The sequence below is a fragment of the Argopecten irradians genome, chromosome 14 (assembly GCF_041381155.1).
Source record: "Argopecten irradians isolate NY chromosome 14, Ai_NY, whole genome shotgun sequence".
NCBI lineage: Eukaryota > Metazoa > Mollusca > Bivalvia > Pectinida > Pectinidae > Argopecten > Argopecten irradians.
In genome coordinates, this window is record NC_091147.1 from 27,463,408 (window position 1) to 27,489,485 (window position 26,078).

At 35.2% G+C, this 26,078-nt stretch overlaps 1 protein-coding gene across 1 annotated transcript; it reads left to right on the plus strand.

Moving 5' to 3' along the window:
* The first annotated feature begins 2,793 nt into the window (after positions 1–2,793).
* Positions 2,794–25,562, plus strand: LOC138307126 (uncharacterized). Its single transcript, XM_069247756.1, has 9 exons — positions 2,794–2,872; positions 9,152–10,467; positions 15,830–15,917; positions 16,232–16,285; positions 19,894–20,079; positions 20,670–20,855; positions 21,403–21,603; positions 23,187–23,330; positions 24,037–25,562. The coding sequence occupies exons 1-9, from the start codon at positions 2,794–2,796 to the stop codon at positions 24,363–24,365; spliced, it is 2,583 nt and encodes an 860-aa protein (XP_069103857.1). The 3' UTR covers positions 24,366–25,562.
* Positions 25,563–26,078: the final 516 nt, after the last annotated feature.

Below are 26,078 nucleotides of genomic sequence, written 5' to 3' on the forward strand. Positions count from 1 at the left end.
AAATCAACATCCCGTGTTGAATGTGATCGTACGGAACTTGAAGTGATGAGGAATAAAATAAAAATAACCACTATTGATTAATAAATTTCTTCTCTATAAAGCGGTTGTTTTGTTTGTTTGTTTGTTTGTTGTTTTTTTTTGTTTTTTTTTTTTTTTTGGGGGGGGGGGGGGGGGGGGGGGTTGCGTTTTGTAGATATTTTGTACTTTTGTATGAAAATATTGAGGAAAAAAGAAATTTAAAGATAATTACCTTAATTAACAACAGTACGGCTAGAGTGATACAAAAGGCGAAACAATGATCTAGGTATGGTACGGAATAAGGCAATGCAGAATCTCAAAACGTTTGCATTTTGACGCGGTACATTTTGACATATTTGTTTTAGAAACGAGAGCTACATAAATATTGGATACGTACTATACCACGCTTAGGTTTATTATTAATTTTCTAAATTAATTATAAACCCAAGCATCCCTTTATTTAAATTAATTATAACCCCAACCGTCCTGTTTATCTAAATTAATGATAAACCCAAGCATCACATAGTACGCATCCAATATTTATGTGGCTCCCGAATCTACCTTTCTGCGTAAATATATTATATTCTATAAACAATTATGAACCAAATTTACTACACTTGATCAGCGATCCGTCACTTAATGGCGACACTCCCGTATAGCTAACAGTCATAATGATTCTACATTTTTTTTGAAACTACATTTTTATATTTGGCGAATATTTTCTGAATTGTCATCCCTTGTAAATGCAAAATTGAGTGCATGGGTCCTCTGTTATCATTACTTCAACTGCTTGCTTTTCATCCCATCTTCATTAAGCATACCATGAATGCATCTAATGACTCCCAAAGGGTGATCAATTGGTTCAGTAGTTACGCCAGTCGCCTAAACACATACAGCTTGGGATAATGTCACCTGCATGTATACCGATACATTGTCCTCCATCGATTCAAAATATATTTACAGCTGTCTTAATTAATCATCCTACTTATTTATCATTTTTCATTGAAAATTAAAATCCTTTTGAACTGTTGAGACTTTTGTTGATAAATTTTGCATAAAACAGTTTAGATAATGATTATTATGGTTACTACGAACCCTAAACTTAAGACTTCTAAAGTGACATTAAGAAAACTGGGCAGAAAAAGGTTTACTAGATTTACAAACAATATTTAAGTCCCACTATCTTTTCGAAACGGCTTTTAATTTTTTGAGAATGTAAAACGGGATCGATAATTTTGTAGAGTCGCAAAATTATCAAGTTATCGTTCATACAACACGTATCATCACCTTCTGAACAATTTTGACTAATATAAAAATTCTATTTCCATAATATGGGTCGTTTTATGTTTCCCGCCGTCGTTCTTAGTAAATACCGCGCGGTAGTTGACTTTCACTGCGCCAGACGGCAAAACAGCGACATGACTCTCCACTGTTATCATGTATTACCCAGGAAATCTTGCATATGTTTGTTGTTGTTACCTCATCTTAGGCCATCGTTATAAATATCCTGATGTTATTAATGTTTTAAAGAAACTTTTATGTTTTGCTCCGGAAAGGTAGTGGGCCTTTAAACAATGTCACTGATGTGGCCTGTTGGTAGGTGAATGCGTTCGTTCGTGATGTCCCATAGAAAATCTTCTCAATATTGCAGTCACATTGATGCTTTGGCTGCTTTGAGGAACCTCCTTAGTGACGTACAATGTGTTACCAACCATTACTAACCGTCCAATATTTAAAATATGAACGTCATTGCTATAAACTACTCCATTCACAATCTACAAATCTATCCCTTGGGACAAAACATACAACGATTTCATTAATTTTAGATAAGACTACGTTCGTATGTTTTGTTCTCGATAACTGTGAGATGTTACAAAGATTATGTTTGTCATGGACAAATAATATTTGCCATGTACAATATAGATAATAAGCGGGTTTTTTTTGGTCCTACCTATTGAGAGACTTCAAAAGCTGTAAGCCCATAAACTTATACACCTACGTTAACAACAGTGTTTAGAAAGGACTTTTATTAATTACAGCAAGCACTGTTGCATGCATATTTTCTGCTCGGAATAATTTGACGTTATCTACCAATATGTTTCGACGCCTAAATGCTAGAATATTCTAGTTTTAAAGTTATATGTGCCGTAACAGGGCGGGAATTTCGGCATGTTAATTTTTCTTTATGAGTCTATAAAGAAACCTACAAAGTTTGACTAATTAATCCCAGAAAAACATTAGATATGCCTTATGAATGTTTAAATGGAAACCTCCATACGGAAATCACTCTACAATTACTGATAATATTACTAATTACTAGTAAAAAGGTAAAATGCAAAACCAGAAGCAGATGCCTGTGCACTTAGTGATTCGGAATAAAGTACAGAACCAACAATTCTGCGTTTGACTTCTGCAACACACTACATCAACTCAGCATGACAGAGAATTAAAGAAAAAGATAATCAAGATTACACACCCTGTGACACAGTGCTCGGAGCAGACATGCGAATTTACGGTTGGCTGCCAATTCTTTCTGTTAACGGACTTGATCCACGATCTTCTCTTGTGTTTGACTGCTGGGAACTTAAAAAACGATATATTTCTCGCTACCCGGTTCGCTTGGTTTGTACAACCAACGTACTGCAACTTTTCACCATGTTGTTGACGACGTACCGACGTTGTCAATGTAAACATTGCCACCCCTAGGTCTCTATGCGCATGCGTGGGTAACTGTCCCCTCTTACAAAATTGGCGCCTAACTAAATTTAACCAACGATGGTGGTGTTTGGAAGGGCCTGGTATGTCTTGGAGGGCGAAGACTTTTGTAGCGGGATTGGACTGGGTCGACCATCAGGTAGCTCAGTCGGTAGAGCACTCGACTTATGTTCGGATGGCCCCTGGTTGGAATCCCGGTCTGGCCGCTTCATTTTTTCCTCTACTGTTACATTACATTGAAAGTGCAACATATCAATTCTCGTAGACATCTATGTTTCTATTAAACGGGGTACAGCTTCATGAAGATTAAAAGTAGATCAAATAAAACATGAGTGAACTGTCTACTGTAGAAAAGCAACATTTGCTTCCATCCCCTCAAACAACACCCTGTCCGCCATCTTGACGTCTTGGTCGAAGCGGAACGTTATAATGACGTCATGTAATTGTGACGTCCCAATACATTCACGTTCAATTTCGTGCCACTTGTTCGGGCACTATTGCAAATAGTACCCATGTGTGTAGCCAATCAGAATCCAGTATTCTCTCAAGTGATGTGCTAACTGCCAATTTGCTGAACAAAACGAACAGAATGACGGCACATCTTAAGTTTCAAATAACATTAAACGAAACCAAACATGCGCCAAACAAGACATGAAAACAAACCAAACTACACCAGTTAAAATCTAAACGAATAATCAAACTATAACGCCAACAACAAAACAAGTTAACTGGAGTAAAATCTTGCAATAGCTGCAAATGATGTTTGGTCGTAAATGGCCACTACACTTCTGAAACGGTTTTTTATTTTTAAAATGGGATTGTAAAACGAGATCGATAATTCTTGTAGAGTAACAAAAAGCGTCCCGACCAGAAATCGACCTCGGTCTCCAATGTGAAAAACGCTAAGCCTCTACCGACTGAGCCGAAGAAGCATGCTCCGATTCTGTGCGGCAGAGGCCGTATTTAACACTATATACAAACCAAACTGAGGTATCCGTTTACATTAGCTTACCTTTTGAACAATTTAATTCAAATCTTAAAAAAAATATGTGTTTTTTTTAAACGCGAGTTATATTATGCCACCTTGTATTGGTCGACTTATATTGTGCCATATGTCCTAACAGCGAAAGGAATCTTCACTCTTCCATTTGTTAAACCTTGTAATCTCATCGCAGTCATTAATATGATTTTTCTTGTTATTTTGAAAATTTGTGTGTGGAAGAAGTAGTAGACCTTTTTTGTAACATCATATCAGACTAAAACAGGAGAGCAAAAATTAACACCACACCAAATGAAATTAAGAACAAAAGAAAAAAAAAACGACAAACAAAACTACAACAAAAACATACAGATACGAAAGGTGACAATTTGATATTCTATATACTGAATAGAATCATTCAAACTATACAAAAAAGATAGATAAAGATGCGTAATTAGTTTCAATATAATATTATTGTCCTTTTCTGTGAGAAAAATGGATTCTTTTAGATTTGTTAATGCTAGCCGCTATCATAGCCCCCTGATACTGTACATTGTATTTAATAATTCAAAATGTTCTTGGTATCCTTCAGTTCAATCCTTTTCATTTCAACGATAGCTGATCTTTGTATCGATAATTAATATGGGATAACGAACCAGGTAAATTAGCGTCGATGTAAATGGGATGGAGCTCAAAGCTGTTTAGAAACTCAATGTAAGTGACAAACACTTTTGTTATTTGTGTTGCCTTCAACTTTGAAGACTGAAGGTGGCTTCTAGTGAAAGACATGATGTTTCTTCATATGCTTTTCGTTGTGTTCATCTACATACCCAAAGGTAAGTATTTAAAACATAATTTTTATAAATGGCTCTGTTCTTCAAAAGATTATAAAGCTTATTATATCACAGTTTAACAACAATTTTTCAAATTAATATAAAATAATTTCTTGTCAACTAAACTCAACAAAATTGTATGCAATTCCGTAGTACTTCATTATTTATCTACTTGCTCATTTTACAGAAATATAATTATAATTAGAGATATAAAAAACAAACTAGAATTGAGACTTTCATCTATCAATTGATAAGATTAATCACCTTTTGTACAACATAGCTCAATGACTTGTTGTATTTTATACTTTTTATGTATTTTTATCATTATATTGATCTAGAATTTTATTACTCATTTTTATTATCTCTAACACTCAAATGCTTTATCAAAATGGCAAACATTCCTTACTTGAAATCACACCATGTACCTAATAAATGTATTATGCAAATGAAATTTATTTTTTATATATTGAATTTGTGATTATATCCTTTTATAGGTTTATATATTTCAAATTATTCAGCAAATTTTTGATACAATGTCATGGCCGCAAAAAAGAACCACGTTGCGTATTGAGTTTAAAAATAAAATCAATATAAAATAAATAAAAAAATACCATATCTTTTTAATTTTTATTAATCAAAAGTATAAATGGAATCTTACGGCTTGAAAAATAATTATGATTTTAACCCGATGGAACTGAAAAAATGACATAAATTCTCAATGCAAACTGTAACAAACATAACGGTTAAAACGTTACGAAACTGTTCGTTCGAAGTTAACATGATCTGATGAAGATTAAGTTCGGGAGATTATTTTAACCACAGTTCTTATGGTCATCGGACTAGAACAGACACATGTATAAAGTGTACAATTATGAAATGAAACATTGAAATTTCACCAGTTTTGCTTATGATACAAAGTAATTCCAACCTTCAGCAAAATATCTATTTAGAAAAAAAATATACATAAAAGATTTTGTTCTTAAATGATCAATATTTGTGATACGTGATTGCAAACACATCCCATACTTAAATAATGGATCCTAAACTTTTATACTTGATAAATTTCTAGATTATGGAAAACATTACACGTCATTATTATTATTATAATTTGCAACAATAACTTTTTGATCATGAAGTGATAGAGTGAAGATGCGTGTTTTTTTGTTTATTTTTGTTGTTGTTTTTAGGATTTTTGTGATAATTTCTGACTCCATTGGCATATATCTTGATAACAAATTAAAACGCTGAGATCGTACTCTTTTTTTAATTACTATGGTAACAGCACGACTGAAACATGTGCGGATTGTCTTGGCTTGTTTAGAATGTTAAATATGGTATCCATCACTCAGTTGGCGAGGCATGCTTCTTTGGATCAGTCGGTAGAGTCGTAGTTTTCCATGCCGGAGATTCGGATGGAGCCACTCAACAGGAACGTATAGTTTTCCGGTCCTTCTAGGTTCCTCTAGGTTGCTCTGTTAAGGAGATAACAATAACAAAGACGGGGTGAAAGTAGATGTGGTTTATTCAAAGTATAAATACTGTCCCTAGAATTCAACAGGTGACGTAGAATGCTTCTTTAATTCCGTTAATAAAAGATTGATTTTTCACGCCGAAGACCCAGGTTCGAACCATGTTTTGACGCTTGACAGGTTTTTGGTGTGAATTTTCACTGTTTTTTTTTGTTTTTTTTACACATAAATAGAAATAATCATCTACACATGGTATAAGCGTATAATTTTAATTGGCTGACACGATAAGTTCTAATGCCGAATTACTCTTCTCTTGGTACCACGTCAATATCTGTCTACAACATCAATTGAGAGGCGCCATTCTGCTTTGTTTTGACCGCCAACTGATGTATAAAATAATTTGAAAAAAAGAAGTGTCGTGGTGTCGAAATCCGTCACTTCATTCAGCCATTATGCACAATCGACCCAGAATACTGTTAATGAGTATAACATCGTATCGAAGGATGAATATATTGGTAAGTTTGGTGGGTTTAAAGTTGTTTCATAAGATTTTTGTTGTTGTGTATGATTGTTGACTGATTTTTTGTTGTTTTTGGACCGTTGGTATTTGGTTAAATTTAGCAGGACACAAAACAAAGAGTTCGATAGGCTTGTACTCGTTTCTTTTATTGGTAATTTGAATTGGTTTTCATATCATAAATAAACAAAATAGTGGCACATTGCTTTGAAGGTAAATTTAAAGTTCACTGATATTGGTAATCCAATGTAGACACTGTATATTATGTCCGTAGATGGCAATTCATCAATAAGTTTACTGTCTCACACTTGTTCTCTATTTGGAAATCCAACCTTTGAAAATATGTAATAAAAGTAAAGAATTGAGCGTCATATTAATTAGCGGTAATTCCACAAAAATAGGGAAATAAGGTAGATATGAAGATTTGAATAATTAACCATTAAACATCCACAGGTAGATTATAAACAATTATGTAAGAACAATAAACGTACGAACTTTCTTTAGGATAACTTCCTCCGCGTTCCGTTAGACTCTGTCCAAGAGTCTAAATGAATTTTATTATAAAACAAGTTAGGTTAGTGGAAATGAATAATGTTCATTCAATAATTGTCCTTCAAATAAACACATATGTAATAAAAGTGGATATTTTTGTTCTCAAGAGATTGTCATTTACTAACTTCTTAATATATAGAAGAAATATAGTCTAAGCACGAGTTTCGCAAAGCAACTAAAAAGGCTTTAATAGTAGCCGAAATCGTTTGGCCGAAATGGTTGGTTATAATAAGGAGGCGCATACTGTTGGTAATTTTGTCGGAGAGTTTGAAAGTTTACAAAACAATTTTCTCTTTCAGAAATTTGAATTTTGCTTTCAATATCAACAACGAATTTCTTGAAAGTGATTTCTTTTCCGAGACGGGCTATTTTTTCAGATTTCTCATTGCTTCTTGTTTCGAAAAATTCCTTTTCAAGTTTAAAAGACTTATTTTTGTTCTGGTACATATTGAACGTGTTTGCAAAGCTTGCTTTGAGTCTATTTGTATAAGCTTGATTTTTATTTCTTTTCTGAGTGCAAACGTTCATTTTCTGCTTCAAGATTTAAATAAGTGGTTTTGAGCTCTTTCATTTCCAGCTCGTTTTCATTCGTGCCATGATTGATTTTGATTGCTGTTACAATTTGTAATTGAATTGGGTTTCTTTTGCTAATTTTGGTGAATTCTGAGTCTTAAAGGTCCGAAAATGGCAACGAACATGCGATTGATTCTCGCGAGATAAATCCTGCCATACGTTTTGCGTCCCTGCTTTTATGAAATGTACTTTTCGATTTAGGTTTTGGATAGGATTGGGCCAAATTGGGCGCTTTGAAAAACAGGCCCGTGAAAAATGTCCGAATTTGCCACAATTAAAGCATTGGGTTGATTTTGCTTGACAATTCATATTGACGTGCTCTTGAAAACAATGTAATACCCACTTACCACATCTATAACACTGGTTTCGGGGCGATGACTGCGAGGATTGTGGCCTGATGGATGACATCGAGTGTCCCTGGTGCTTTGTTTGGCAAGCGTCGTTGGGTGCAAATGTCCATCTCCGGTTGACCGTTAAGTAAGGAGGGTACATGGTTCGTTTGGATTCGGGGGATGTTGTCTGGTACGTAGTGTTGTTTCGGCATGTGGTAAACATTTCTAACGTCTTCAAGAGCATTTGTGGCAACGATCTTGGTCTTCCAAGGATAGGGTTCGCTGAGGTTCCCAGGATATTGTGCGTAACTCGACTTACAAAACTTAATTAGGCAAGTTACCCGGATTCTCCACCAATTTTTCATAAGATTTTGTTGTTGTTGTGTATTGTTGATGATGATAGGTGATCGATAACAATAAACGTACGAAATTTTGTTATGATAGTTGTATGCCCTGTGACTTGTAGCTCAGAAAAAGTATTTAGAGTATCTTACATTAAGTTTAAAATTTTGGATACTTTTGTAAAGTTCGTATTCGCAAAGTTATTCAACAATTAAATAAAAATAATGATTTTTAACATGTTCACGTTTTAAATAGCTCGGAAGTATCCGAACTGAAATAAAATAATGATTTTTAACATGTTCACGTTTTAAATAGCTCGAAAGTATCCGAACTGTTCCGATATATTCCGATCTGTACGGGTATTGCAGTTATTGACCACGCTCGGGAGGTTCCGATCCGGGTATTGCGGATGGCGCTCACGTTATGCAACTCGGTTTTCCGATATTACCCGAATGTTTGAAATATGTTGTTAACTGTGACGGATCTTTCAAAACATGTGATATTTCATGCGACATTTACCGCTTTGTCAATAATATATAGGTGCTTTCATGAATCTGAACCATCATATATAATATCAGCATCCATATTCACACATTGTATGTTTTATGAGAGTTTGTGATAGTGAAAATTACAAGAATTACAACTTTGATAGGACGTTAATTATTAAAACAAACAAACAAACATTGATAAATACCAATGTGTGAAAATGAAAAAGATCTGTATCAAAATACCAGAAAGACTTTGTTCATTGCATAAAAAGCCTTATTTGACCGGATCGAAGTAGACACTATACTATTTTCCATTGTTTTTCTTTATTCCAGGTTTCTGTAATGGTGTTACTAACAGAGGAAATAAGTTTTTTATTGCTTATTCGGATAACTTGTACACGGGAAGCTATCCACAGGAACTCGAACTCTTTATTATGAACTACGAGTCTGTCTCTGTCACAGTTGATATCAGGGCACCTCTCTTCCATGGGTACGAGCTGTCTGAAACTCGCTTGATTCCAAAGGAAAACTACGTCAGGCTAACGTTTAATAGACTTATTCGCCTTAACAAGACAGAAGTTGCACCAAAGGGTATCTTAGTGAACTCCACTCACGATGTAGTTGTGCTTTCTGTTAATCGCGAAACGTATACTAATGATGCGTTTCTGGCCCTACCAGAACCAGCCTTGGGGACGACATATTACGCTGTGTGTTTCTTCCCAACGATGTTTTCAACGCAGTTTGTGGTGATTGGAACTAAAGATAATACTCAAGTGGAAATAACTCTTTCATCAAACCCAGACGCTGATGTTGTTATTTATGACAACACTACATATTATCCAGGTGATGAACTAAGTATCCGAATTGATAAGTTCTACTCGGTTCAGATACAGAGCGTTGGGGACCTGACTGGATCCGTAATACGTACAAATAAGCCGGTTGGGTTTCTGAGTGGCAACATGAGAACAAATATTGGAAATGGAACCACGTCCAGCGACCATTTAGTTGAATATCTAACCCCAGTAAACAAATGGGGTACCAAATTTGCTACAGTTCCTATCCCGGGAAGAACAGTAGGAGATTTCTATAAAGTCGTTGCTAGCGCCCCGGGTACAAGTCTAACGGTAAAATGTTCGGATAAGTATGGTAACACAACATCATATGATGAAGTGCTGGAAAATGCTGGAGATTTTGTAAATCTACACATTGAGTTTGAGAAATATTGTTCGTTCGTTTCTTCTAACGCCGTTATGGTGATCCAGTTTGTACACAGCCAGGACATCAACAATGACGCCGACAGACACGACCCAGCAATGTTGATGATTACACCGGCAGGACAGTACGAAGCTGAGTACAGATTCAATACGCCTCGATACACCTATGGTATATATGACAATATCTTCATGTTTGTTGTCAAGTCTGACCAGCGGTCAGGCATAAGAGTGGATAACGATCCCCTACCAATCAACACGGAGTTCGTGGACATATCTGGTACAGATTTAGTAGGAGGATATGTGGACATATCCGACGGATATCACGCCATCTATCATATCTCCCCCATAGTCGTATTTGGGGGGTATCTCTATGGTCGGGCGAGATATGAGTCCTATGGCATTCCGGCAGGAACACGATTAGCAGATGTCAATGGGGTAGGTAGTTCCTGTGGCTTTTACACATTATTTTATCTATTTGAGCATTTGGATCTACAAGGAAACCTTTTTCTGTCTTCTAACCACCACAACATACATATGTTTATAAAATATAGTTGTTGTGGATAAGAATATCAAAGTGAACTAGAGTTCCCGGAAAATTCAAAAATACACATTGACTTCTCATTCAAAAGAGGCTGTCCTTTCATGACCATTGTTGTAAAAACACACTTTATAGATTTATTGTTGACTTAAGTTTCGGTCAACTTGTGTTATGTTGAACCAGAGGACCAAATTGTTGCCTGAGACCGGAGACCGAAACCAACAGTTCTGTCCGAGAGTTTAACATAACACACGTTGACCGAAAAGTCTACAATATTTTATTAGTCCTTCTATCATGTATGAATACGAAAGAATTCCCTTTATTACAAATGTATAATTGTAATGAATGGTGCCAAATAAAAAGAATGCAGACATTATAGTTTTCAAATAAATTAATACAAAGAATAAATTCATGTGGTCAAGCAATGATACACTATTTGGCAGAACACAGAACGATACAGCATTGATAAAATTGAAGTCATTTTTTTATTGGTTCTGTCTCGGTTAAGGCAAAATAATTATTTTTCGGCTTCCCCTATAAAAGGTGGGCCAGTTATCTGACAAAATCCTTCTTGCGTTGTTTATTCTTCATAATTCATTTTGAGCGAACAGAGCTTGCTGCTTTAACAATAGAGCATACAGAATCGAGGGATACTCTTTGGGTGTTTGTTTACGAACAAGGGAAAAATAAAAAGTCAATAGACGACTTTTTCACCATTCGTATGTCCCGCTTTAAGTTTTACGCTACGGGTGTTTGATTGGTCAGTTTATATCACGTGATCGTCATATACGTAATGAACATGCGCCTATGTTATTCTTTGCTGACAGAAAAATTGCAAGACGCCATTTTGTTGAACAAGAAATTTATGAATTTCCCACCCTAATCCACTTCCCTGTTGCTCAATATATTATGTACCAATGCAATATGTTCTACTGATAGCCATTATTGTGAATGTGTGCCAACTTAAAAGTATCTTGTTTTTTGCATCATTGTCCATCCTTGGAAAATTATGTATTTTTTCTCAATATACTAAACATATGTGCCATTTGCAATTATCAATTAAAGTGGTAATTGTCAGTGTTATCTTGATATGATGGCAATCTTTAGGCCGCACCTTCACTCAAAATTATTTTCGATAATTACTTTGGGTTAAGTCAAAATAAATATTTTTCGGCCACCTTCATAAAAGGTGATCCAATTATCTGCCAAAAATCCTCGTTGCGTGTTTTTTTTTTTTTTTTTATTCATTTTGAGCGAACAACGCTTGCTGCTTAAGGCCCGGAATAAGAGAGCATACAGAATTGAGGAAGACTAAGGAAGTGGTATTTGGGTGTTTGTATATAAATAACGGGAAAAGCAACGATTGGTTTACCTCGACTTCCGCCAATGGCGGCGCTCATAACTTCTCGACATACGTGTTTATGTGAGGAGAAACAGACGGAAACAGACAAATGTCATTTTGTTTTGTTAATATTCTATTGTTCTGTGTTCTACAATGTATTATTGCTTAATCACAAATTTATCATTTCGTTTTTTGTAATATTTTATTTCAAAACTAAAATGACTTCATTATTTTTCATTTGGTACCATGCATTATAATTATGTATATGTAATGAAGAAGATATAAAACATATAAAATTCAAGACTCATGCAACAGTTTAGTCCTCTCGTTGAACATAACACATATTGACCTCAAACTTGGTCAATAAATCTATAGTGTTTTCCCCTTTAGTACCAAGCTTTGTAACCACAACAAATATTATTTAAAGATTTAAAGAATATGTTTAGCTAGTAGTGTTGCGATTGATCGAGTTCGTCGAGTATCGTTGGTTTGGGGTCTTTGACCAATTAATCGAGTAAGAAATGTGTAATCGAGTTTCGTCGGGATTGTCCAACATCATTATAAACGAAAGTGTGTAATTAGCCAATCAGTAAAACACGCAAGACATGTCATAGAACACTTTTCGTAATCAATCGCTTGTCTGTGTTGTCGCTCATTTCAAATATTAAGCGTCTAAACAAATTGAAGAGCACATACGCATACGTAGTAATGTAAACGTTTAGATAAGTATGCTTATATTTGTGAAAACATGATTAAACCACCTGAGAACCTTGCAACATGTGTAGAAGAAAGTTAATTTTGATTTTTTATATGATTTTCATGGAAAACGTACACGGTCTTCAGTGCGACCAAAGACAAATATAATCGATTTCAATCGATCATCGATTGGTGACACAAACTGGTGATCGACTATGAAAATGCAATCGATTCCCAACACTATGTTTAGCACTGCATGATTACTGCATTATATAAAGCCGTGTCTACTTTCTCGATGTTTTGTTACAATTCCTACTCTTTTAGCAGTAATATGTTATATTAGTATCTATGTACGGTTATTCACATTATATATTATATTAATATCTAGTACTGTAGCGGTTATTCAATTGATATATTATCATTAATATCTAGCCTGTAGCGGTTATTCAAATTGATATATTATCATTAATATCTAGCCTGTAGCGGTTATTCACATTGATATATTATCATTAATATCTAGCCTGTAGCGGTTATTCACATTATATATATCTAATCATATATCTAGCCTGTAGCGGTTATTCAAATTGATATATTATCATTAATATCTAGCCCTGTAGCGGTTATTCACATTGATATATTATCATTAATATCTAGCCCTGTAGCGGTTATTCACATTGATATATTATCATTAATATCTAGTCCTGTAGCGGTTATTCACATTGATATATTATCAATAATATCTAGTCCTGTAGCGGTTATTCACATTGATATATTATCATTAATATCTAGTCCTGTAGCGGTTATTCACATTGATATATTATCATTAATATCTAGCCTGTAGCGGTTATTCACATTGATATATTATCATTAATATCTAGTACTGTACGTAGCATTATTATTTACATTGATATATATTATCATTAATATCTAGCCCTGTAGCGGTTATTCACATTGATATATTATCATTAATATCTAGTACCTGTAGCGGTTATTCACATTGATATATTATCATTAATATCTAGCCCTGTAGCGGTTATTCACATTGATATATTATCATTAATATCTAGCCCTGTAGCGGTTATTCACATTGATATATTATCAATAATATCTAGTCCTGTAGCGGTTATTCACATTGATATATTATCATTAATATCTAGCCCTGTAGCGGTTATTCACATTGATATATTATCATTAATATCTAGCCCTGTAGCGGTTATTCACATTGATATATTATCATTAATATCTAGCCCTGTAGCGGTTATTCACATTGATATATTATCATTAATATCTAGTCCTGTAGCGGTTATTCACATTGATATATTATCATTAATATCTAGTCCTGTAGCGGTTATTCACATTGATATATTATCATTAATATCTAGCCCTGTAGCGGTTATTCACATTGATATATTATCATTAATATTCTAGTACCTGTAGCGGTTATTCACATTGATATATTATCATTAATATCTAGTACCGTAGCGATTATTCACATTGATATATTATCATTAATATCTACCCTGTAGCGGTTATTCACATTGATATATTATCATTAATATCTAGCCCTGTAGCGGTTATTCACATTGATATATTATCATTAATATCTAGTCCTGTAGCGGTTATTCACATTGATATATTATCATTAATATCTAGTACCGTAGCGATTATTCACATTGATATATTATCATTAATATCTAGTCCTGTAGCGGTTATTCACATTGATATATTATCATTAATATCTAGTCCTGTAGCGGTTATTCACATTGATATATTATCATTAATATCTAGTCCTGTAGCGGTTATTCACATTGATATATTATCATTAATATCTAGCCTGTAGCGGTTATTCACATTGATATATTATCATAATATCTAGCCTGTAGCGGTTATTCAAATTGATATATTATCATTAATATCTAGCCCTGTACGGTTATTCACATTGATATATTATCATTAATATCCAGCCCTGTAGCGGTTATTCACATTGATATATTATCATTAATATCTAGTACCGTAGCGATTATTCACATTGATATATTATCATTAATATCTAGACCTGTAGCGATTATTCACATTGATATATTATCATTAATATCCAGCCCTGTAGCGGTTATTCACATTGATATATTATCATTAATATCCAGCCCTGTATCGGTTATTCACATTGATATATTATCATTAATATCTAGTACCGTAGCGATTATTCACATTGATATATTATCATTAATATCTAGTACCGTAGCGATTATTCACATTGATATATTATCATTTATATCTAGCCCCCCTGTAGCGGTTATTCACATTGATATATTATCATTAATATCTAGTCCTGTAGCGGTTATTCACATTGATATATTATCAATAATATCTATCCCTGTAGCGGTATTCACATTGATATATTATCATTAATATCTAGTCCTGTAGCGGTTATTCACATTGATATATTATCATTAATATCTAGCCCTGTAACGGTTATTCACATTGATATATCATCATCAATATCTAGCCCTGTAGCGGTTATTCACATTGATATATTATCAATAATATCTATCCCTGTAGCGGTATTCACATTGATATATTATCATTAATATCTAGTCCTGTAGCGGTTATTCACATTTGTATATTATCAATAATATCTAGTCCTGAAGCGGTTATTCACATTTATATATTATTATTGATATCTGGTACTGTAGCGGTTTTTTTTTAAATTGATATATTATCATTTATATCTAGTCCTGTAGCAGTTATTCAAATTGATATATTATCAATAATATCTAAGCGGTTATTCACATTGAAATATTATCATCAATATCTAGCCCTGTAGCGGTTATTCACATTTATATATTTTTAATAATATCTAGCCCTGTAGCGGTTATTCACATTGATATATCACCATTAATATCTAGTCATGTAGCTGTTATTCACATTGATATATCACCATTGATATCTAACCCTGTAGCGGTTATTTATACTTACATATTATCATTAATATCTAGTCCTGTAGCGGTTATTCACATGTATATATTATCAATAATATCTGGTACTGTAGCGGTTATTCACATGTATATATTATCAACAATATCTGGTACTGTAGCGGTTATTCACATTGATATATTATCATTAATATCCAGCCCTGTATCTGTTATTCACAATGATATATATCATTTATACCTAGCACTGTAGCGGTTTTTTCACAATAATATATTATCATTTATATCTAGCCCTGTAGTCCGAGTGCAACTGTCCCTGGCGACATTGTTGACAACGACTGTGATGGGCGCATCGACGAGGAACTTGAAAACAACTTAGGTATGCATAGGCCGGAGGCGAAATTCATAGTCCTAATGACATTTTAAATGATATAGGCTAAACCCAATCAATGAAAACGTATCAGCCACCAGCGCATTTTGGCCTTTTTGCTCATAAGTACATAAATCATTAATATATTGTTTTGCAAAATCGCTCCCCTGTGTAAAAATGATAGTTATATTTCGATATTATTGTAAATGTAGTCAGAAATCCCTTTATACTATTGGAATTAGCATTAATAATGTTCTATTTGATTATAAATCCATTTGTCCTACTGTCATTACAATCAATTAATATTTTAATTTAATTACCAGATGACGATGGTGATGGACAAATTGATGAAGATTGTGCCCTTCCTAATTATCCAGGTACGTATATTTACATTGTATGTTGTGTGATGTTCTATTTATCCATCTGTTGGTTGATTATAAAGTAAAACTTGTCAAACCCAGTCCTTGTCTATTCCGGGCCCATTGTATCCCGGCGTAATTTTATGGCATATTCCTTCTTAATTTATAAAAATTAAAACGTTATGATCCCAATGAATCCGCTTAGGTCAAGTTACATTGCACAAAAAACCAGTAAAACCTGTTTATAATGACCACCGACTGGACAAAGAAAAAAGGTCTTTAAACTGAGGTTATATTGTCACCGTGGAGAAGGTTAACGGGATTTGGGTGCGCAGGAGGTGCGTACTTTGACTTTGGGGGCGCTGAGGCGGCATTGGGGAGAGCTCGAAGCGAGATAATGGCCGACGGTAGTTGTTTACATTTTTTCAATGCGATCATGGACACATATATTGAGAGGGAAATTAAAAACCAACAATTTTTGCATGTAGAGTGATTTCCATTCTACCGATGAGATGCGTTGAATGACCAGAATGAATTGAAATATTGAATGAATTTCTTTCACTAGTTCTTTGTCTTTGATGGCGATGACCTGATGTGACATTACATTACCGGGTTGCAATCGTGGTTGTAGCTTGTCAACCGTCCATGGCCAGAGTTAACATAAGAGACATCGGCTTCAGGAATGTGTTAACTCATCCTGTTTCCAACCTAGTGATTCACATATCGTATATGATGTTCCAAACTTCTCATCATAGTCCATACATACTGGTTCTTCTTAATTCATATGAAGAACATTTCCTCATTCTTGTGAACCTTCAGTGACCATAAATTGCACAGGTGGATTCTTTGAGGTCATAAATGAGGTCCGCAGTGAAGTTCCACTATTTGCCAAGTCTGGAAAGCACTGTAGAAAACTTTTTTCTGGAGAGTCTTCAATAGTCTCTTTACGCATACACCAGATGTGACACAACCAACACCTTCAAGGGAGTGGGAAAAGTCAGACCAGTGAAAAGCATTTAACATTTAATGGCCTCATTAATGACCTCGATGATATCACCTGTGCCATTCATGGTCGCACGAGGGTCCACGAGATTAATGAATGGTACTTCATACAGATTATGGAGCTATGTGCTAAGGAGTACTAATTCCACCATCCGAATAATGTGGATCTGGTGTAATTTCCATTATGCCGAAGAAATCTGAAACAGCATATACGATATATTAGAATCTGAGGGAGATCCCACATCTCTTAACCTGTTGTTCCTGATATGAAATCTGGCCAAGGATGGGTAATGAAAGATGACAGGCTAGAACAACACTGGTAATGTAGTATCACATCACCTCGTCGACATTGAAGACGACGCTCTGGCTTTCGACGAATTTGATACTGATATCTCGATTATTCTGATGATTTGGACTACCAGCTACCAGACATGCCGAGTCTCTTCAGTGGATGGAGCAGTGAGGCGAGAAAGCACGCACAATGATAATGGTTATCATTAAGAACCAGTGAAAGAAATATGTTACACTGTAGTAACTATCTAACATTTTGCCTATGCTATGCATAGGAAATAAACAATGAATCTGCTCATTTTCAAAGACACAAACGTTTGGAAATGCTATACAAATGGAAACACAGGCTTAGGTTACATCTGTTACTCTATCAGTAGGTGTTGTGCTGTAATAATTATTTTTGAGACGCTGGTCAGCGTCATCAGTTTGGAGTTCGGAAAATAGCATATGCCCATGATACGCACCTGGTGATGTTTTGTAAACCTAATGAGGGTATAACAATAATTATCTTTTGCGTTTCTATATATATTTTTGTTTTTGTTGGTGTTTTTATTGATTTATTGATTGATAAGAGATCAAATAACTGATTTCGAACAATAATTTGTTGTTGGGAAACATTTTTGCTGCGTGAAGACAAATATGAAAAATTTGCTAAAAAATTGCCATTTTTGAGCTTAAAATCTTATTTTCCTACGTACAAATCGCTACATATATTGGATTATTTGGTCCTGATATGTACTTATTGTTCTATTGTGGCCATTTTGATACTTCATTTGTCTACTTCACAGGGACCTGGCACGAATGTTTTTAACCAATAGTATACATATATATATTTTATAGTATCAAAGGTATGAACTCGGCGGTCAAGAAAAACGGACCTATTTTTTTAAAGCCGTGATTATTTTAATAAATGGGCCCTGCACAACATTGCCGTATATCTTACCTTAAAAAGAAATAATTTATCTTTCCATTGATTGCTTGATGAACAAAATTGGCCAAGTATTGACGAAGTTATTGCTTTATGATTCGTGAAATTTACGAAAAATATGCTTGGTAGACATTTCCCTGTCCGGTCGAAATGTCGTCTCGCCACTAATGGGTACCTCAAAAACCAAGCCAAAATCACAAAATCTAAACTTGTGGTGGTAAACAGTACCCATAACTGTGTTCATCCACAATCCTATTTGGAGGTGTCATGACCCGTACTTTGTAGAAACTCAATTTAAACATCGTGTAGCTCACTTACTTTAACCATCACCGCCATGTTCATTTGTTCTTCGGAACGCTTCTCGATTTTACCGACAAGCACAACACCACATAATTTGCATAATGCATTCACGATATGTAAAATCGAGAAGCATTGTATTCTAATGTTCATTATGTGTCTAAAGCAAGTACTACGAGCATTTAATTGACCAGACTGACATGAATATGGCTGTTGTACATTGTATGACACAAACATGGCTAGTCTTTGAATAGCTGATGGTAATATGCCACATATGACCTGATTGTAACGAAAACAATTTTTGCAAATATCTAACCTCCGCACCTTATGAGTTGCTCTTGTATACCTCTGTCAATAATTGACGGTAACATGAAGACGTAGGTTCATATGTTTCTTAATCTGTTTTCAACGCATTATGGATAAGTCTAGTAATACTGGTATTAGTTGAAAGTAATTTGATACGGCTTATATCAACTGTATATAACGAGCCGTTTGAACTCTTTGTGACTGCGTTTGATCTATTTGTCGTAGATTGATGGTAACTGGTCGTAATTTTGGTATCTTTGTTCAAAGTAGATGGTATCTAGTCCCAGGATCACGAAATAATCTTTAGTCCAAAATAGTCTGAAGTTTAGACTTAGCCTATCAAAAACGATGTTGTAAAATGTTACGTCATATTTGAATGGCCAAGTCTAAACTTAAGTCTAAGATTGTTTCATGATCCTGGATACTGGATTTCTTATGGTATATTTGTTCAGGGTTGATGGTAACTGGGCCACTTATAATATCTTGTTCACATTGATGGTAACTGGACATATAATATCTTTTTCACAGTGATGGTACTGGACTACTTATAATATCTTTGTTCACAGTTGATGGTAACTGGACTATTATAATATCTTTGTTCACAGTGATGGTAACTGGGCTACGTATGATATTGTTGTTCAAAGTTGATAATAATTGGAAATGTTGATATCTTTGACCACAGTTGACGGTAACTGGACTAATGTTGATATCTTTTACCACAGTTGATGGTAACTGGACTCATTTTGTAATCTTTGTTCAAAGTTGATGATAACTGGACGAATTATGATATCTTTGTTCACAGTTGATGGAGGTTGGACGTTTTGGACTAACTGGGGAAGGTGCAGCGTTACATGTACATCAGATATAAATCCATTTGGATATTCATCCAGGTACAGATATTGTACTGAACCTAGGGCTAAATACGACGGCAAGAACTGTGTGGGATCAACCAGAGAAAGACAGATATGTGAACCTGATAGATGTCCACGTAAGTTTTTTTTTATAACGTTGATATTTTTTTTGTCAGAAAATTTGCATATGTTGATTTTCACATCATTGTGTAAGGCGTACATGTTAGAGTTTTTGGCTTCAACATTCTGTGAGATTGTACTATAATTCAATCTTTCTTGTAACGAGGATTTGTATTGGCTTCTAAACTGATGTTATCATCTCATAATGTATAAACTGACGTCGTCGTTTCTAAAGCTGCCTCTGAATTGGCTACAACTACGGCGTAATGATTTCATAAACAAAAGAGTCCACCCAGAAATTTGGAATTTTCCAGGATTGCATAAAATCAGAAAGATTTATTTAGAATAAATTGTATATTATGCTTTGCCAAATTGTCTTTTATATCCATGATACTACAAATACATGTATCCAAACGAAATGACCACGATTACGGCATCAGAATCACACCATCCACCACGCACGTGCAATTCACCTTCAGAGGATGATTTTAGTTGAAATTGTCCTTTGTAGCCTTATGCAGGTGTCAAATAAAAATCGAACCATTCTTCAAATGGCTTTAGAGCTATAGCAGGAATCTAAGACATTAACAACTATGTATTTTGTCAGCTATTGACGGCGCTTGGACAGAGTGGAGTCCATGGGGCGATTGCACGGTTTGTCTGGCCTCATTTACGGCAGCAAATGGTTCACATACACGCACACGTACTTGCAACAATCCTTCCCCAGAATTCGGTGGATTAGACTGTCCTGCCGAAGACTTGACTGAAGAAACTGAAAGATGCCCATGCCCAAGTAAGTATTGATGAATAAGTACGTCATTTGTTTTTGTTTTGAAGAGTGTTATTGGTTTTTAATTTTGTAACAGGGAATTTCATTGGAGAGCACGGACATACTCGTTTGAACTTTGAGACAAAGAATAGCATTGGCTGTTAATTTTTTGTGACAGGGAATTTTATTGGATAACAAGGACTTACTGCTTTATTGAAGGCAATGCAGTGCCGTTAGATAGAACATAGTATAAACATGTAGTTCATGTTTAGTTTAGATTAAATTCAAACAAAAAAAACATCGTACAGATCATATGCATTTCACACCAAGGCTATTGAAATATGGTTTAGATTAAAATTCCAAGCTTTTGCCATGTCAAGTCGTCATTACTTCTATCCTTGCGTTACTGAATCGTTCAATAGATACAAAATAGCTGTCTGATCAAGTTACAGCTATTTTAGATTCCACAAATTTAAGTTGACTTTTCGCCAATCCATTGGTAATTCCTCACTTATTTAGTGATGCAATGTATGGAAGGTAGTAAATGATATGTTTGTTTCTCATTTTATAGTTGATGGAAATTGGTCCAATTGGGCAGCATGGGGTCATTGTACCATGACCTGTAACCCGTATACAGGAAATGACCTCATAATCTCTGGAACACACACAAGGTCAAGGACGTGTACCAACCCAACACCACAACATGGCGGTACTTCCTGTGACGGCAGCGATTCAGATGTGGGGAGTTGTCAGAACAATGCATCGTGCCCTGGTACGTATTGTTCATGTGTACTGCAATCTAATGTAGTCAATCAATTAAATGGACATAAAACAATATATTAAAACAATATGGTATGTAAAGCGAATCATTCATTGCTTTTTGACAAATCTAGATCAGGACTGCTGTCTTTATACATATAATTATACCTCATGTTATTCACAGTGTCTGTAATTAGTTGATGACAGGGTAATAATATAAGACTCTTTCATATGGGGATAGTGATATTCTACCCGTGGGTCACAAAATGTAGTTAAACCCGAGGCTGGCCGAGTTTTTTGCAATATTTTGTGATCCCAAGGGTAGAATATCCCTATCCTTCATATCCACTTATGAAAGAGTGTTTTTCTTTCATACCTCGATCTTTTATTGCAATTTTACAACTATAATATCCCGCCATTTTGAAATAAATTATATAAATTATATCTTTTATAGTAATACCAGTCAAGATTGTAAAAAAAATGTTAAAATTTTACCGAAGAAATGAAATTTTTGTTGACGCCGTTACGACACGAAGCTTTATTGCATGGGTAGTCATGCAATAACAGCCTCAGGCGGCATGAGTACATTGCCCTAGACCAGCCAGTATTACACCCGTAGGTATGAAAGAAAAAAGTTGTATTTCCCTGGGGCGCGTGACCTCATGGTGACCGTCCATCTTTCGCATGGAGTCATCTCCCTTTCCAATTGTATAACAATGACGGCAAATTTTACACATCCCAAATTTAAGGAATATTTTCCAAACGAATAACGAATTGTTAATTATTTTTTCGACATAATTAACGATTTATGACCCTGTTGCAGTGTGATATAAAAGAGTATTTACTCTCAGATTTAATATTTCCTTCAGACATGCCCTCGGGAAATGTTATACCATCAGTAAAGATAAACCTTATAGCACACTGCAACCGGGTTCATAACTGCATAGTATGATTCCGTGAAACTATGCTATAAAATGCAATGTGTCGAGAGTAACAAATTTGTGTTTTAAAGCATTTGACAGCAATTTAATTCCAAACTAAAAAAAACATATTCATGAAGGTGTAGCAAAAACATGACTTATTACACCAGACGTCACATAAAATTGTAATAACAAGGACAACTCATTAATTATATTTCATCTAACAACATATCAAACTTATCAAAATTTGATAAAGATAAAATCAAATATGACTGGCCCAACAGGTATTATCAAATGTGATCTAAAATTGAAATGTTCTGATAATTTTAGACACAGTTCAGTTTCAGTGCGATCCTTCCTTGCAATTAATATGAAATCATTTATTTTCGTTAGGCTCACTTTTTGTTGATTATGAAATTTTACAATTTCGTAAGCACTTAAATTCGTGGAGAAGGCAAAAGTTGCCTGTATCTCGTGCGGTGGTAAATTCGTTGATCTTGGTCGAAAAACGAAATTCACGAAAATCACACCTCCACGACAAGAAATGTAGTATTAAATGCCATGTTAAGTGTAGCGTGTAATAGAATCTTGGCATTTTGAGTACAATATCTATCACGAGTTGATCGACCTTAACAAACATAACTCATTTGACCTTTAATATTGATTTTCTGGGCAGGAAGTGTAAATGGAGCATGGGCAACATGGGGTTCTTGGACAGACTGTGTACACATCAGACAGAGGGAATGCACTAACCCTGCTCCATACGGTACAGGGTTAGACTGTACTGGGGAGGTAAATCAAACGATGGAATGCTCGTCAGGTAAAGTGTTGTAACATTTTTTGATAACAATCGAAATATTGAACAGATTTTCGTTCTTACTAGCATAACTATATTATTCATGGTAATTAAACTATATTCTACATCATTTAGAACAGATACTGAATAAGACTGTTCCGTGGAGTTAATCAAACGATGGAATCTTCGCCTGGGTCCATTTGTTGATAACAATCTTAATATTTTATTAAATCTTCGTTCCTTCAAGCCGAATAACATTGTTATATTTGACTAAATTTCTCTATGCTGCATCAGTGGGAAGTATCTTGTGTTTTTGCTTTTGGGTATATTTTTTTGTTTGGACACCTACACAAGATCCATAGACACGAATATATGCACGTCGGTCACTCCTTAAAAGCATTCTTGACTTCAGCAAACTTATGTATCTCTTGACAAAGGACATTTCCTTTACTCACCTTTACTTTCGCCGCCATTTTTGTCTACAGCCCCGAGTTTGAAAAACGATCGCCCGGCTTTGATGCAACAGCCCACGCTAAAACATTTACGATTGTTTTAGTTCAAAAGTGTTAATAAACCATTTGCTATCTATTTCTTGCGAAGAAAAATCTTAAAAGAGATAGTTTTAGACAAAGGAATGTTTCAAAAATGTTCTTACCTCTGAATCATTTCTGTGATAGGAAGCAGGCCGAGTCATAATGAGTTTCCTAAATTTGTATTATTATTTGTACAGGAAATTCTACCGCAACAACTCTTTCTACAACGCCGTCATCAGTGCTCTCAGATACATGCACATGCCCTGGGTCAGTGATTCGAAGACCACCAACATTCCCGCCGCCTCCAGCCCCGGAAGAACTGGATAATATTCTTCAGGAATTAAACACCCAACTTAGAATAAACAAAAAGGAGACCGCGAAATACAAAAGAAGTCTTAGCTCCGCGTCAGATCCAAGAGAGAGTAGTAAAGCCATGGGGTTGATGATGATAAGTTTTATCATTATTGGTCTTTTGGCTTTCATACTGATTGACCTTGACAGGCTTTTCAGATTGATGCGAACATAACAGCCGGAAAGAGCCATATATCTTTTGCTGTCCGATTCGACTTGACGCTTTAATCTGGTGGACGAACGAGTACTAGAGCTGGACAAGAGCCGTACAACCTTAGCTCGCTTATTTGACTTGACGCTTTTTTTCTGATGACGGGCGATGTTTAGCGAATGTGAAATGTCTCCTCTTTAACGGTATCTCATACTTTGTTTTCGGACTATCGTTGTTTGTTTGGTTGTTTGTTTGATTAATTAACATCAAATCAACAGCTAGGGTCATGTAATTAAAGGACGGCCTCCAATGTATGTGGTGTCTAGTGTGTATGAAGTGCAAGGTGCGTGTTTTGGGAGACTGCGGTATTTTCGTGTTGTGGCCTCTTGTACAGTGGAACTCTTGCCCTTTTTATAGTGCTATATCACTGAAGTATGCCGCCATAGACACCAAGCAACACACCCCACCCGGTCACATTATACTGACAACGGGCGAACAGCCGTACTAATCCCTGTGTGCTGAGCGCTATTATAAGCAGGAGCAGAAACTACCACTTTTATACACTTTGGTGTGTCTCGGCCGTGGGACAGAACCCAAAGCCTACTTTACAGGGTCGAGCGCTTAACAGAAGACCAAACGTAAGCCGGTGTCGAGGGAGACGCTAGAAAAAAAAAGTCAATTAAGAAGAGAAAAGATAAGATCGTATTTAGTCGCCTTTTACGATCATGCAATAGGGGTTAATTACTTTACGCTACGTCACGCTTGTAAATGCCGCGTAGCAAGTTGGATCCAACCGTGGGTCTCCGGTGGTGTTATCAGATATGATGCATGATACATTATTAACACAACATCGGGAACATAGCTTGTGTTGAAAACGTTAGCAGTGGTGGGAAACTGGTCTATATATATACTTGCATGTATTAAATATGCAACGTACATTGACCCGGTGAACAAACGTATGATTGTTTTACCATGTAACCTGAAAGGCGGACATTAACCCAAAGAAAATAACCCTCGCTCTTGGAAACAATCCTTTCCAGAATTTCATCACGGATCTTATCCAGTAGGTGTCTGTTTACTTCTTCTATAAGCGCTGCCGGAAGTGTAAAAGTTCGCGAGAACAAACCTTTTTAATTATTAGAGGAGATGGTAATTTGCCTCTATAGATTACAGTTCTGTAGTCTGAACGATTTTAACGTATTTTTACCAGATGGGTGTATTTCATCAGTACATTTTTTGTATTTCTATCTATCTTCATGTTATACATAAGTAAGAAATAAATTTTATTTTAATATATGATGTCGTAACGTTTATACTCCTTAACTTTGAGCATAATTAAGATAATTCAAATAATTTTCGGTTGAACCATTGCAAACTAACGATTTCTTTTAATATTTAAATAAGAATTAATGGTCTCTCAAATAGCTCAATTTATCAGATGAGGGCATTAGAATTACGCCCCCTGACCTACTATAGCTGTGGTATTCTCCAGTTGGGAGGTTGATAAAATCCTTTTTTAAACTTGATTACGTAGTGACGGCGCACAATACTTCCTCCCAAAGATTTCTTTGGGGAAAAGATGGTTTTGCAGCAGCGTAACATTTAGTGTATATAGTGTTCATCTAGGGTATCCCAAGGTATTATTCTGGAGTATGTTTCAGTGAGACAACACTATAAAATAAATTAATCGCAATGAGATCATACGACAGATACAATGAAGTGTTATTATTTTGTAGC

Excerpts from the sequence above, each read along its gene's own strand:
- LOC138307126 (XM_069247756.1), top strand. The coding sequence starts at position 2,794 with ATGGTGGTGTTTGGAAGGGCCTGGTATGTCTTGGAGGGCGAAGACTTT. Across the intron at positions 15,918-16,231 it reads GGAACTTGAAAACAACTTAG|ATGACGATGGTGATGGACAA; the intron begins GTATGCATAGGC and ends TTTAATTACCAG. Across the intron at positions 16,286-19,893 it reads TGCCCTTCCTAATTATCCAG|TTGATGGAGGTTGGACGTTT; the intron begins GTACGTATATTT and ends CTTTGTTCACAG.